Consider the following 14,367-nt stretch of genomic DNA (forward strand, 5'->3'; position numbering starts at 1 on the left):
CAGAAGGAAGAGGGGACAGGAAGGAGGAAGAGAGGGAAGGAAGAGGAGCCTGAGATGAGGGCGAGGAGAAAGGATAAGGAGGAGGAAGGAGGAAAAGGAGGAGGAGACCAGTAGCAGTCTCTGCCATAGCCTCTCCTACTAGCTGCTAGGAGCAGCAATTCACCATTTAAACAAATTGCAGGGCATCCTTGCACCGTTTAACATTTTTAAATACCTGTTTTTCAAAAGCAAAAGAGAACTCCTGGCCATTTCTGGAAGGGTTTGTTTGCTTGCTTTTTGGCAGTCTATAGCTCCCTGGAAGCTGCGGAACAGAAAATTGGCCCCCAAGCCCACCACAACTCTCTTGTGGGTGAGTAATTCTTCCGCACACTTACACTGGGTTGTCAGAATAATAATTTATTGGTGCAGATGACATTTAGTACCACAATTGGATTACCAGCGACTTAACAAATGTATACAACAGGCCAGAAGGAATTTATCTTACAAAACAATGTCATAAGAAAGAAATGCATTTATGGACACTTTAGCTAGACTGTTCTCCCCAGCTTTCCCTCCATTGTGAGCAAACATTTCACAGCAAAATCAAGGGTCCATTTGATACAATACTAATATCGTCATTGCTCCTTTAGGAATGTCCTCTTGTCCCAAACTTGTAAAACATCTCCTGAAGCTCAAAACTGGAGATGCCAGAGAGCATCCACATTATTTGTAGAGAAGAGAGAAAGGCAAAGGATGAACCAGTCGGCAGAAGAAGCTCAACGTCAGTCAAAGGTGAAGCCTGGCAACCATTCTGCTTGACTGAAACTGGTAGTCTCAATAGAACAGATAAATGTGGCTACAGCTAGAAGCAGCAGTGCGTGTATGCCTTACTATATGAGGAACAGGCAGGAATGTTTAATCATATTTCCTGAAGATCATGTGCAATGCAGCATGTGGAGAGAGGAAGAATTAAGACTTGCTCCCTTTCATCTCACCATGGATCTTTTCGTTTTGTGCTGGTACTGAAATAGCAGCAGAATCAACAAATCCCTTCACAGTGGATTTTTTTGTTTGGGGACGGGGGAAACCTAGCACAACAGTCTGATGATTTTTCACTTAAGCTCCCACCTGCTGGTTCTTTCCAGAAAGCCAATGGGTGGCTTCTTAACACATTCAGAATATTTTCCATTTTTACAATGTTCAGTTTTGGAAGTGTTTTTATGATTGATTAATATTAATGTTATTGTCACTGGTAACAATGTTATTGTGCCTGGCTAGGAAGGCCCCATCACAGCCTTTTAAAACAGCCCTGTCCATCCTCATCTTGTTTTAAAAAAATCCAGCCCCTTATTTTGGCTTCTCAGGTTTTCCTGTTTTGGCAATCCCTGGAGAGACAACAAGAATGGTTTTTGATAGAGATTCTGATAGGCCACCATACATGGCTGAGAGAGAGAGAGACTTTCACAAAAATGTCCTCCCTTCGCTTTACCCCGCTATCACCATTTCTCATGTGTGAACCTTCTGGTTGCAACATCAGCTGCATTCCTAGAAGTCTGAAGTACTGGTACATACCTTTTATTTAAAAAATGATCAGCATTTGGGAGACACTTTAGACTATAGATCCCAAAATCTCCCAGCCATTACAATCATTGGGTAAGTTGTCTGGGCGATTCTGGAACTTGTTGTCCAAACCAGTAATTGGTTTTTATTTTTACCCATGAAGTATTCTGAACAAGGGCAGAAAGTGTGGCCTTCACTCTGAATTTGCTTTAAGGCAATGTACTGTAATATCATGATAGAACATGATGTGTGGTTTTTTAAAAAGCCTTCCAGTTACAGCTTTGTGAGCGCAAGTGATAAATTTGCACCATGCTCTACCCCCATTTTGGTGTCCTGTTCTTTTCCACCTTCCCACCTGCAAACAGTTTGGCTGGGTTATGGGAGACCTTAGGGGACTTGCCAATAAGACATGAACTTGCTTTACAGCCAAAACTCCCCTAGACTCTGTGGCTTGGAATAATTTTTTTCCTCATAAATCTGACTCCAATGCATCTGAGTGCCCAAACACCCATGAACCAAGGTAATCTCTTCTAGCAGACAAGAGGCAAACTGCCCAAAAGAGTAAGCATAAAGGGCTGGTAAAGCACTTCTATTAACATGTTGCCCTGACAGAATATGACAGCAAAATGGTAGTTGTCTTTTGTCAAAATTTGAGCATCGTGCCTGACACCTTTTCAGCTTCGCAATGGTTCTTTCTAGTCACGCAGAGAATGGTTTATTCCAAATGAATGACCTTTCTCCATGGGTGTTTCTGAGATCCTGTCAAGATAATGGCTGCTATTCTCTGAGAATACCATCTTGGTGGCTGAAGATGATTGAACTCTTTAAAGGAGCGTGTTCCAGACAAAAGAGTGCTATCCTTACAAGTCAGGTATGGGAGATGAAAGTAGAGAGAACTCTGCAGGAGACTCTTCTGAACCAACGGCATGCTCAGCCACCAAGAAAATGCCTTACCTAATGGAGCAAGTCACACGCAGGAGCCACATTCAAAGGACAATGTTCCCAGGGGAAATGTCTCGGACATCCCAGGCTATTAAGAACTGAATCATTTCCGATTTAAGAAATGCAGCGTTTTAAAAATGTCTGCTTTGGCTTGGCATTGCCTTGGTTGTTAGCACCTCCAATCTTGTAGTCCAATGGTATTTTGTCACTGGTAAGGTTACAAAGGACAAACAGTGTCATTGTGGGTTGTAAACAGATTCTCCTTTCTCAGCTTTGTCCAGCCTCAGCTTTATCTATTATGGTTTATGCTTGAAATGGGCTTCCACTGGGGGGAGTGAGAAGAGAGAGAAATTAGAACATTTGGGTTAAAATGATGGCTGAAACTTTGATTTAAAAAAATCTATTGAATAAAAAGGTATCCTACTTAATTTGTTCTCGTGTGCATTTGAGTTGTTTACGACGTATGGCAACCTTAAAGCAAACCTGTCATGGGGCTTTTTTGGCAAGATTTGTTCAGAGGGGGTTTTGCCTTCACCTTTCTCTGAGGATGAGAATGTGTGACTTGCCTAAGGCCACCCAGTGGGTTTCCATGACCAAATGGGAATTTGAACTCTAATGCCCAGAGCCCAATGCTCAAACTAATACACTGCACTGGCTTAATAGGGTAGCATACATGTGTCTGATTCAGAGCAGTTAAAGAAACCAGAAACCAGAATGTTTTGCTGTAGCATGTTCTAAATACATGCTCTAAGCAGGGATTTAGCTGCAGGAGAGCAAAATAAGAGCAGTGGCCCTCCAAATAAGAATGCTGCCTCTTAAATTACACACTCTCAGCCTCAGAGGATGGCAATGGCAAACCCCCTCTGAAGAAACTTGCTAAGAAAACCCCATGATAGGTTCACCTTAGGGTTGCCATAAGTCAGAAATGACTTGAAGGCACACAACAACAACAAAGGGGGATGTTGGACAGAGGTCATCATCTCTGTAGGCCTCACCTGCATATTCCTGCGGTAGCATTGGCCGACTGATCACTTTCTGAAAAGCTGCAATCCACTCCAGCTGATCGCTTTCCGTTTCACAGGCGAAAAGGAACTTCCGATCTGGGGTCACAATGGTTATTCCGTGCTGCCAGTGGTTACCCTGGATGGAAGGCGGAAGTCCCTCTAAGACCTTGTAGCTGTTTTCTTTGCTTCCGATAAACACTTCCCCCCTGGCAAAGGCATCCTGGGCAGAGGACAAAACAAAGGGTTTCTCTCTTGCAATTCATCCAAAGATCCAGCCTATTTTTTCCAAGTGATATAGACAAAAATGGGTTTGCTCATAGGATCAGAAGATTCATCTAGAAGAAGGAATGTCAAACAGTCAGCCATGACTTTCAGCAGTGGAACCAAGTGCTTAAGTAAAGATATGTTCTGCCTTGCTGGAAGTCTGCAACCTGGGTAGCCATCTCCCAGGAATCCTTTTACTCAGGGCTGAGAAGAATGAGGTTGGTGGAGATGGCCTACAAGACCTCTAGTTTTTATGACACTATGGTTGAGAGCCTTGTGTGAAAGTCTGCAAGAAAAGAGGCATCCAGGCTGGTAGGGAAAGGGGAGAATTGCCCCCAAGTCCTTCTGGGGTGTTGCAGAAATTTGCACAACCTGGAGAACATTTGTGAAAGGTAGGTCTTGGAGGCCTCCTTATGGAAGCCAATTAAAAAGTCTACTTCCATAACTGGGCAGTTATACAACCATGAAGTTCTGACATGACTCCAGACCTGTGTATGGTTGTACTCAATTTTTTCAATGTCATATTCAACTGCGGGGCTGTAAACTGTTCAGAGCTTGGGGAAATTACTTTTGAGGACTACAGCTTCCAGACTCCCCAACCAGCATGGCCAAAAAGGTCGTTTTTCCAAAGTCTGATACAGCAATGGGCAAATCCCACTCAGTTCCATTTGGAATCAGTTTGGTTGCCATGAGACTTGGGGACTATTAGGAAACAAGACTTGGACTGACAGCGGAGGAAGATGCTGAGTTTTGCTGAGGTGCTTTACGATTCAGGCTGACAGGCAACCGTTGCCCAGCATCCTGCCTGATTCCTGACATAATTGATAGGAGCATCTTCACAAGAAGAATATAGCCAAAAAAAGGAACTGCTCCAACTTCTGACAGTAATTTATTTTGCCGTCCATCTGTTCTCACAGTTAAAATTTTGTTCCCACGCCTCCCCATCACTTCTATCTATCAGCTCATCAGAAATCTAAACCCAATTATTGTCATCTTGATCTCTGCTGGTCCTTATAATATTTGTGTTGTTTACCTATCAGTTTATGTGCAACATTTGGGAAAGCAGGATGTTTTGGAACTACCAAACTCAGCTATGAGGCTTTGCTGGTGCTCAAAAAGCATTAGTTACAGATAGCAGATTAATTGTAATTAATTCCTGTTTTGCAATAATTAACTAAATTTTGAGACACAATTATGGGTAGCTTCACATTTTTGTGGAGTCATTTGGATAGTTTTTAGTTAGTTTTAGAGTTAAAAGGGCTGTGCGCCATCCCTGCATAGGTGAATTTTGTACCAAAGGCCTGCAGGTTATAGCCCTTTTTAAAATGAACAAATAAATAAATAAATGTAACTTAAGCATATCTATTTCTTAATAGTTGCAAAGTTAATGTGTATAGGCCTGTTACAGACAGGCCAAAATAAAGCTGCTTCGAGTCACTTTGGAGGTATGGTATTTCAATGATGCATGCATCCTAAGAGTCCAAAGGCCACACCAAAACTGCACTCCAGTCCTTAGGAATGGAGCGTGGCTTTGGTGTGGCTTTTGGACTCTTAGGACGCATTCATCATTGAAATACCATACCTCCAAAGTGACTCGAAGCAGCTTTATTTTGGCCTGTCTGTAAGTTTCTTCCTGACATTTTGCAAGCATCTGCAGCTGGCATCTTCAGAGAATGCTTGGTGACATGGAGCTGAATACAGTAGTTTGAACTGTAAGAATTACATTTTGCAATTTAGTTCCCAAATCCATAATGTGCTCATCTCTGCTTTTCACAAGACAGTCACTACTTTTGGAGGTCTTGATTCTGAGTTTTAAGGACAGATGAGCTGCAAAATTATAAAGATCATTAAAAGACACAGGTCTTACCAGGGGGTCTTTGAAATACATTAGCCGCCGATCATCCATGGTGAACCAACGCTTCTTGAAGCCTTCGGTTTGCTAAAAAGTAAAGGGGGAAAAGATTAAAGAGTGGGGAAAAACATTTGTATGAAATACAAGTCCTCGCCACCACACAGAGAAGCAATGTAATACATAGATTTTTGTGGGTTTTTCTGGCTATGTGGCCATGTTCAAGAAGAGTTTCTTCCTGAAGATGCCAGCCACAGATGCTGGCAAAACGTCAGGAAGAAACTCTTTTTGAACATGGTCACATAGCCAGAAAAACCCACAAAAACTGTGGATGCCGGTCATGAAAGCCTTCAATTTCACAATGTAGTATATAGTTGCTAATATAACGGACCTGCATTCAATTTTCAGCCATGAAGCTCACTAGATGGGTGACTTTGTGCTAGGCACTCTCTCAACAGGGTTGTTATGGGGGGAATTGGTGGGAGGGAAAGCAGCCATGTCTAGCATCCTAAACTCCATGCAGGAGGAAAGATGGGATAGAAATATATAGTCAAGACGATGATAGGAGAGCCTTCTTAGTGGCTGATCCCAAATCGTGGAATTCCCTTTCTTGGAAGAGCCAGTTGCTCTCTGATGAAGGACCTTGGTCCCCATTTCCAAAATCCGAATGGCTTTTAGCCACTTCCAGGCAATTTTGGTGGTCCTTGTGGCATCCAGAGGGACAAACTACTGGTCCCAGACTCAGCAACATTATCCAGTCCTGGCCTATCCCTGAATGCCAGCTGAACATTTGCTTTTAGAAATGGAGAGTGACTGTTGCTTTTTTCATTGTAGTACTTGGGGGGTTGTGTAACATCAAACCTACATGCATAGCAGTGAATCATCCCATCTGTCATTTCTATCTTGGATAATAAGAAGGATCAGTGAGATAAGTTTTCTGGAAACATTCCAGAAAATTTTCTAGTGCTCTAAATAATTTAACTCCAGTTTAGCATGTTTGGTTTAGATGTTACATTCAAACACATTCAAGGCTTTGTGCGGAAATTATTTTATGGGAATATTTGTAATCATTTAAAGAGAACAAATGCTTCTCTTAAATTTAACAACAAAGCCCCCCTACACCTGTAAGAACACTGTTGTTTCTTTTAAAGACACATACATAAAGAGAGTTGTACTATATAAACCAGTGGTTCTCAATCTTTACCCTGGTGACCCTTCTTTACATCTACATCCACACCTCTTGCCTCCCCAACACTTGACATAGTAGATGAGTAACAATATTTTGTGTGTTTAGTGTGGGGTCCTGCCCCACATTTTGAAAACCACCGATATAAGTCTTATATATTAAAAGTTTAACTGTAGCACCTTCAGTTTCGCTCACGACTCTTTCCCCAACTTATTAGTTCCATTTCAAGTTGAGAAAAATCTGATTTGGCGCAACCAGTTAACCATGCTATTTCACTAAAAAAATGTCATTAAAGTGAAAGCTATTTCACTAGCATGACTGCAGTACAACAGACCAGACAGTCTATGTATGTACACACAAACACACACATTCATACACAGAGGTGTGGAAAGTTTCTCACAAAGAGACACAGCACTGGAACATTTTCCAGTTTGGAACATTTTCCACCCCATATTTCTGCAGCACTTAGCTGCAGACCTCTGGGCTGCAAATTTGGGGCTAGGTTTTGGACTGGTTGTTCCCTTATCTTATATCTCCCTTTCTTTTTGGTAGCCTGATAAAGACTTGTAAAAACCCATAAGCTTGCATTCATTAGTTACATTTGGGCTGGTGCTACTAAAGGTCTTACCCACCAATGCTACTCTCTATTTGGTTAGTCCCAAGTATAGTAGACTCACTGAATCAACAGTTGAATGAAGAGTCAGCACACATCAGTAAATCCCATTGATTCAGTCTTACTTTAATTGGGACTAACAATAGGATTTAGGCCACAGCCAATTTGTTTCCTGGGGGGTGGCCTGGTTAAGCATCTTGAAATGCAGGTCCCCAAATTAAATGTGATTTTCTTCAACCATTCGCCACAACGCAGGCAATGCTTGAATGGCCATTTCTTGTCCAAGGGACAATGGGCATGTAAAAAAAAATCTGGTTCAAATCCTAGGCTTGTTTTAATTTGCCGCTAATGAATTGGTTAAGCACAGAAACGGCTGGCTTGATTAAATTGCTCTTGGCTCCGAGCAACAAGAACAATAATTAATTTCTCAGCCAGCCTTCTTAATTAGGAGAGGGAGGACCCAAAGTGTGAGGATGAGCAAGATGTGTATCTTGGCCTTCAGGGCTGGATTGCAGAGCGGAGAAGCCAACCGTGAGGATCAAGGCAGGTAAGTGATAACAACATTAAGAACAGCCCTGTTGGATCAGCTACAAGGCCTTTCCAACCCAATGTTCTGCTCTCACAATAGCTAACCAGGTGCCTCTATAAACCTAGGGTACCCAAACATGTTCGTTGGAGGTTTTTTTGCCCATATGTATATATAGCATGAATAAATCCAGATGTCACAGGGAGCATTCAATTCCTTTGCTGAAACAGTTTCACCGGCTAGCGGTCCATTTCTGGCCACAATTCAAAGTGCTGGTGTGATGTTGAAAAGAGACTGAGGTTGCATTGGCACTGCAAAAATAATGCAGTTTGATACCGCAACACTTTAACTGCCATGGCTCGTGGAATCCTGGGATCTGTAGTTGGTTGTGGCACCACAGCTCAATGACAGCGAAGACTAAACAGCTCACAAAACTACAAATCCCATATTTCCATAGTACCGAGCCATTGTTTAACGCAGCACCAATCTGCACTATTTCTGCAGTGCAAATAAGACTAAAGTCTCAAGATGTTGGGGGGGGGGGGGGGAGATTATTTCTTTATTGAAAATAGCCCAATGTATTTTGGTCTATAAATATTCGTATGGCCTTCTTCCAGGGCTGTCAAAAGAAAAAGGGACAATACATAGGTAGCAGTAATTACAACAAGAGACAAGTTTTCAATAATAACATCAGCTCTCTTTTCAACATCCTGAGACTTGCCAAAATCCTATATGACCTGTTATGTAACTTTTAGCTGTGTAGCAGAGGCACTCCACTGAATGGCAAATATGTGTAACAGGATACAAGTAAGTGTCCAATGCACATTGGGACCCATGTGATGCACATCCCATTGTGCATTGGACCCATCGGTCCTTTGACCTCTCTTCTCCATAGTAACATAACGCACTGAACATGGACATTATGGAACTGCCCAATTCTAATTCCTGCAGAGTTAAGGCCACTTACAAAGACATAAGACCCCCAACAGGACTCCAGTCTTCTTCTCTTTTCTGCATCACATTTAGAGTTGAACCTTTCCAAGCTCTGTGCAACATGCATATGGCCTGCCTTTCACAAACCACATGTTCATTGTAAGCAACCAAGAATCCCATGCAGAATAAGAAGTGGGCTGGCTCCCTGATCAGTCCTCCTTCATCCATCTGTTCCGGCTATGGAGGAAAAGACGCCCTTCCCTTTGTTACCCTGCATTTCTGTTCTGAATCCATAGGACATGGGTTCCCATCCTCTGTGACCTGTCACAAAACACAAGGCACTAGCCATTCAGCAGGCTACTTCTAAAAATGCAAGCTACTATTTATTAAATGTATATCCCACCTTTCCTCCAAAGAGGTCAAGGCAGCATGCATGGCTCTCTTCCCTTCTTCATCCTCACAACAATCCTGCAAGGTAGGTCAGGCCAAGAGAAAATGAGTCATCATGGAGTGAGCTTCATGGCTAAGTGTGGACTAGAATCTGGATCTCATAAATCCCTATCCAATACTCTAATTCCTACAGGACACTTCTGGGAGCTTCTTTTCAAGGTTGAGATAAATCATTAAAATTTACTTAATTTGTAAAACAGTGCGCAGGTCTCTTCAGCATATAGAATTTGGGATGTATTTATTTTTAATGATAGCCCAGAGTACATACATAGTCCTGCTCAAAGCTGGTTTAGGAACATGTTATTTTATGACCGTCTCATATCAGACTGCTTCAGTCTGTCTCTCCCAAACAGCTGGCACTTTGGTCCTGCTATTATGGGGTAAACTATTAGGAGGTTTCAGCTGTCTAACGAGTGTAAAAATACATGGGTGGTTTGCAGGTTTCATGGCACAACCCCCAGTTTCAAAAACAGGTCTGCCAATGTCCTATTTAAAAACCTTTTCCAGTAATGCCCTTGAACTGCAGATCATACTAAATTTCACCTTTCTCGCTGGTGGATAAATACTCTCCTCCTTTGGATCCAGATGCAATGCCTCTTTTGTTTAAAAGCCATAAGCCCAGTGGTTTAATTCAAGTGGTTTGCACCAGTTGCTCAGAACTAATCGGTCAAAGACCGTAAATAAAATTGATTGATTGAATTGGTAAAATTGGTAAAAGACACAGAAGCTACAGTAGCAAAGGAGAGAAGATGGAGAGGATGGCGAAGCAAGAAGGTCAGAGGAGAAGGAAGGGCTAGGTTTTCTGAAGTTATGGAGGAGAGCTGGGGATGCGGATGAACCAAGTGCTCCATCGTTCAGCATGGCTGCTGCTGAGAAGTTGAAGGAAACACTGGTCACATGCAGAACCAGATCTGCAGATCAACATCGCCAGATCCTGGGATCCGGCACAGAGGCAGTAAATGTCCTCAGGTGAAGGGAGACGGCGGGACATAGTTACACATGTAGACAAAGAACAAATATTAAACAGAACCAGTTGTTAATTATATTGAATGATGGCACTGCATAAGCCAATAGCTTGGAGCCACAGAGTTAAACACAACAGGAATGTTTAAGCAATCTATTTCCAGTTTACAACACAACCTCCATTAGACAGAAGAACGTGCGGGAAACCAAGCTACAAAAATAACAGCAGCGGCAAGAAAGGAAGATTGAAACCCAGCCATGGATAGTGCACGCAACACGGGACGGGATTAAGACATGTATGGCTTCCCCAAGGTTTCCAAAAAAGCACAGTAAAGAATATGCTTGCTTTTGGCATACACAAAAAAAGCATGTCCCACCTTTGGCCCTGTTTTTTCCATGTAACCTTCCTTCAGGTAGTTCCTAGAAAGCTTGGGCACCAGCTTGAGTTGGTGAAATGCAGAGAGGCAGGGAGAAAGAATACACAGTGACATTAGTGCAGACATCGGACAGCAGAGAGAATAAATAGGTATTAGAAACATTATGTCTTCCTGCACATTTCACATGTAGAAATGATTCCTTTTAAACCCAGAGTTTCTAAGAACAGAGGGTTAGTGAATCATTTCCGTAAGGGCAGTGGATTCACCCTCGGTTTTATGGCTACACCTTTTGCAGGGGCTCTGGGTTATATGGCAGAGTGCCTAGTGCCAGATCCCTGTCAAGAATAGGGTTGAATGTGTTGATGGCTCCTGTACAACCTGGAGAAACGGCACCACTTCCCAGCAATAGATCCACCAGCTGCTCCCAGGGCAAAACAGAGAAACTCAACGTCATGTTCAGCTAGGGGCTGCTGTGATGCTACTACACAGTGAAGCTATGAAGAGATGCGCATTGGGACCATTGCCCATAGGAAATGTCAAGCGTCAAACATCAGGTGTGCAACAGGACCATCTGGACACTGGCTAGGGACTACAGATACACTAGCAGAACCCAATGCACATTGAGATTTCGGATAGGGAGTGCCAATATGCACCAGTTGAAACTGATGTGCATCTTCATAATTCACTAGGAGAATACTGTAGTGCCTCTGCTATGTAGCTAAGTATACATAAAGAAAGAGAATTCCAGCCACAAATTGTAAGGAGGATAGGGAAGAAACAGCTAAGTTGTGAAAACTATGTCTGGCATCATACTGAGCAGTCATGAATGAGTAAACTAGATGTTTTCCCCAATTTATTTTATTCTCTGGAGGGCCCTGAGGACCACAAAAATGGCCCTGGGGGATGTATGCATCCCTTAGGATACACTTGTCCCCTTCCCCAATGGGCTAAAACAATTATTGGCAAAAGAAAGAGCAGCTCACATCAGCATTGCTTGCTCCGGGGAATGCAACTTGTAAGTAATGGAAGCGGGCGGCTCGGATGGCGTTGAACCAGTCCACCATTTCCTAAAAGGGAGGAAGAAAACAGTAGTCAAACGGGTATAGAAAAGCAGACATGACCACTCTGAACTGCTGCACTGCACCAATTTTGGATCTGAATCAAATTGAAACGAATGTGAGCAAGTCACACCTGCATCCTTGCTGCATCCTGCAGGTTTGCAGAGGCCTGGCTTTCAGCTCAATCGTATGCAAGTTTCCATGGAAGTCAGTCCCCCTGGCATTGAGCGGGTCTTGTTCTCTGGCAAAGCGAGTTCATGATTGCAGCTTTAATCATGTATTCCAGTGCTATTTTAAATTGCTGCCTTGTTTCTGCTAACATTATTATTGTGAGCTTAGTCATGCCTTGTATGTTACTTTTAACATCACAAGCCACCTTATTGATTTTTATTTTAGAAAGTTAGGATATAAAATTGTTACACTGCTGTTATCACTATTTGATTCTAATTCTAATTAATATTTTAAATGGAAACGCTCAAGCAAAATGTCGTGGCTTTTACTACACTATGTATGACGGGAGTGTAATATTTATATCATCGTCATCATTTTTATTTATTATTTCATTACCATATGCCTTCAAGTTGCACTTGAAAGCACATAACAAAATACAACAACAATAACTTAAGCAAAATAAAAACATATTAAACAGCTCAAACAAAAGAAAAAAACTTTAAATGACTAAAAGACTTTTTAAAACAATCTACTGTTGTTCTTAACTTTGAACTACATATCTCTATGCCTAATAATGGTTGACTGACTGACTGTACTATATATCCCACAGTGAACCTACTCCGTTTCCTTGTCTGCTCAAACCATTTCAGATCAAATTTAGATCCAAGACAAGCTCACAAATGGTCACAGCAGTGACAATATTCAGTGGCTGCAATCTGGTATGGCTCATGTAAGCATGCAGACCTATCCTAGGCTGAGCCATAAACCATGCTCACCTAACATCCTCTGGAGATGCGTCTGGCTATAGTGCCATAAAAAAGGTAAAGGTTATTTGATGACATGAATGTCCAGTTGTAACCATCTCCATACTAAGCCAAAGGGTCAGCGTTGTCCAAAGACGACGAGTGGTCATGTGGTGTTACCTTCCCACCAAAGTGGTACCTATTTATCCGCTTGCATTTGCATGCTTCCCAACTGTTAGGTTGGCAGAAGCTGGGACTAATGACAGGAGCTGTCTCCATCTCCAAGCAGCACTTAGGACTAGAACTGCCAATCTTCCAATTGTCAGAATTGGGATCTTAGACACTAAGCCACCGTGTCCCTTAGTGCCATAACCAGATGCAAAAAATATTACAGTAGCATTGAGATCTAAGGGGGCCTCCCATGGATCTCAGCACTGAGATCATCATCTTGCATCTGGGTCCATAGGCAGATGCTTCTGTGATGATGTCCACAAAGAACAAAATGGCCATACAAAAGCTTTCAGAGGCTGTTCACTAAGTCAAAGAAAGGGCTTAGAGTGCAATAGGGAAAATGAATGGAATACCAACTCCCACAGCACCCCCCAAAAAAGGACATGCACATATATAAAGGAAACTTGCATGCATGTATTTCCTTAACAGATAATGTTCAAATATCTCTCCAGAGTCAGACTGTGGCATTTCATCAAGCAGCCTGCAGAGGGAACCTCAGCATACTAACAAATGCCAACTTTGCCACAGCAGGTGAAACTGAAAGGGTTGGAGGCCTGAGGTCAGGCCAAAAGAGCTCCCTGTGCTGTGAATCAAGCCGTGCAGTGCAGCTTTCCAAAACCAGGCACACTTCCTAATGTGTTGTACTACAGCACCCATCATCCCTGACATGCCCCAATGGTAAGAGAATTGTAGTCCAACCTATCTATAGGGCTTCGCCTTGAGGAAGGCTATCTAATGAATTACATTTAATGTTAGTACGCTTTTGTGGGAACTGGTGAAAGGCCTCTCAAAGGGTTTCCTGTGTTGCAAAATCCAGGAAATTTAACCCTGCCTTGTTTACCTCCTTTACTCTTCCCCTTTGATTCAGTCTCAGTCTCCCATTCCAGACAGTAACGCTGCCCACGTTGTCATTACTAGGAATCCTTAATCTGTCATAGTCACAACTTTTTCTGATGTAAGACTTCAAGTGGTATAAGCAATGTTTAAATATTTGAAGAGATGTCATATTGAGACAGGAGCAAGCTTGTTTTCTGCTGCTCCAGAGAATAGAACCTGAAGCAATGGAGTCAAACTAAAGGAAAAGCAATTCCAGCTCAACATTAGGAGAACTTCCTGACAGTAAGAGCTGTTTGATGGTGGAACACATTCCCTCGGAGAGTAATGGAGTGTCCTTCTTTGGAGGTCTTTAAACAGAGGCTGGATGGACTTCTGTTCGGGGGGATTCGATTGTGAGTTCCTGCATGGCAGGGGTTTGGACTGGATGCCCCTTGGGGTCTCTTCCAACTCTATGATTCTAATATAAGGTGCTATAAAATCATCTCTTTTGGGGTCTTGGTCACTCATACTGGCTGGAAGCTTCTGGGATTTGTAGCATGGGGGAAAAACCACTTTTCCAAGCTGTACCAAGAGTCAAGAGGCAGGAAATATGAAAAGAAAAAGAGCAGAAGTGGCTGGGCAAGCACAACAAGCTCTAAAGTATTCCTACCAGATTTTAGTTCTACCAGATTTTCAAGGTCC

At 42.5% G+C, this 14,367-nt stretch overlaps 1 protein-coding gene across 2 annotated transcripts in view; it reads right to left on the reverse strand.

Moving 5' to 3' along the window:
• Positions 1-376: 376 nt before the first annotated feature.
• LOC149306428 (arf-GAP with dual PH domain-containing protein 1) overlaps positions 377-14,367 on the reverse strand; it is a 41,888-nt gene continuing 27,897 nt past the window's right edge. The window contains exons 7-11 of one of the 2 annotated variants that reach the window (XM_089539753.1): positions 11,630-11,713; positions 10,647-10,709; positions 5,617-5,688; positions 3,477-3,705; positions 377-2,806 (exon numbers count right to left, since the gene is read on the reverse strand). In XM_089539753.1, coding sequence (XP_089395879.1) covers positions 2,778-2,806; positions 3,477-3,705; positions 5,617-5,688; positions 10,647-10,709; positions 11,630-11,713 — 477 coding nt within the window. In that variant the 3' untranslated portion in view covers positions 377-2,777. Of the gene's footprint in view, positions 2,807-3,476; positions 3,706-5,616; positions 5,689-9,172; positions 9,325-10,646; positions 10,710-11,629; positions 11,714-14,367 lie in introns of those variants that run through there. The other variant, XM_089539754.1, reaches the window with a different exon arrangement.

The sequence above is a fragment of the Sceloporus occidentalis genome, unplaced genomic scaffold (assembly GCF_023333645.1).
Source record: "Sceloporus occidentalis isolate IW3139 unplaced genomic scaffold, rSceOcc1.0.p SCAF_10, whole genome shotgun sequence".
Taxonomy (NCBI): domain Eukaryota; kingdom Metazoa; phylum Chordata; class Lepidosauria; order Squamata; family Phrynosomatidae; genus Sceloporus; species Sceloporus occidentalis.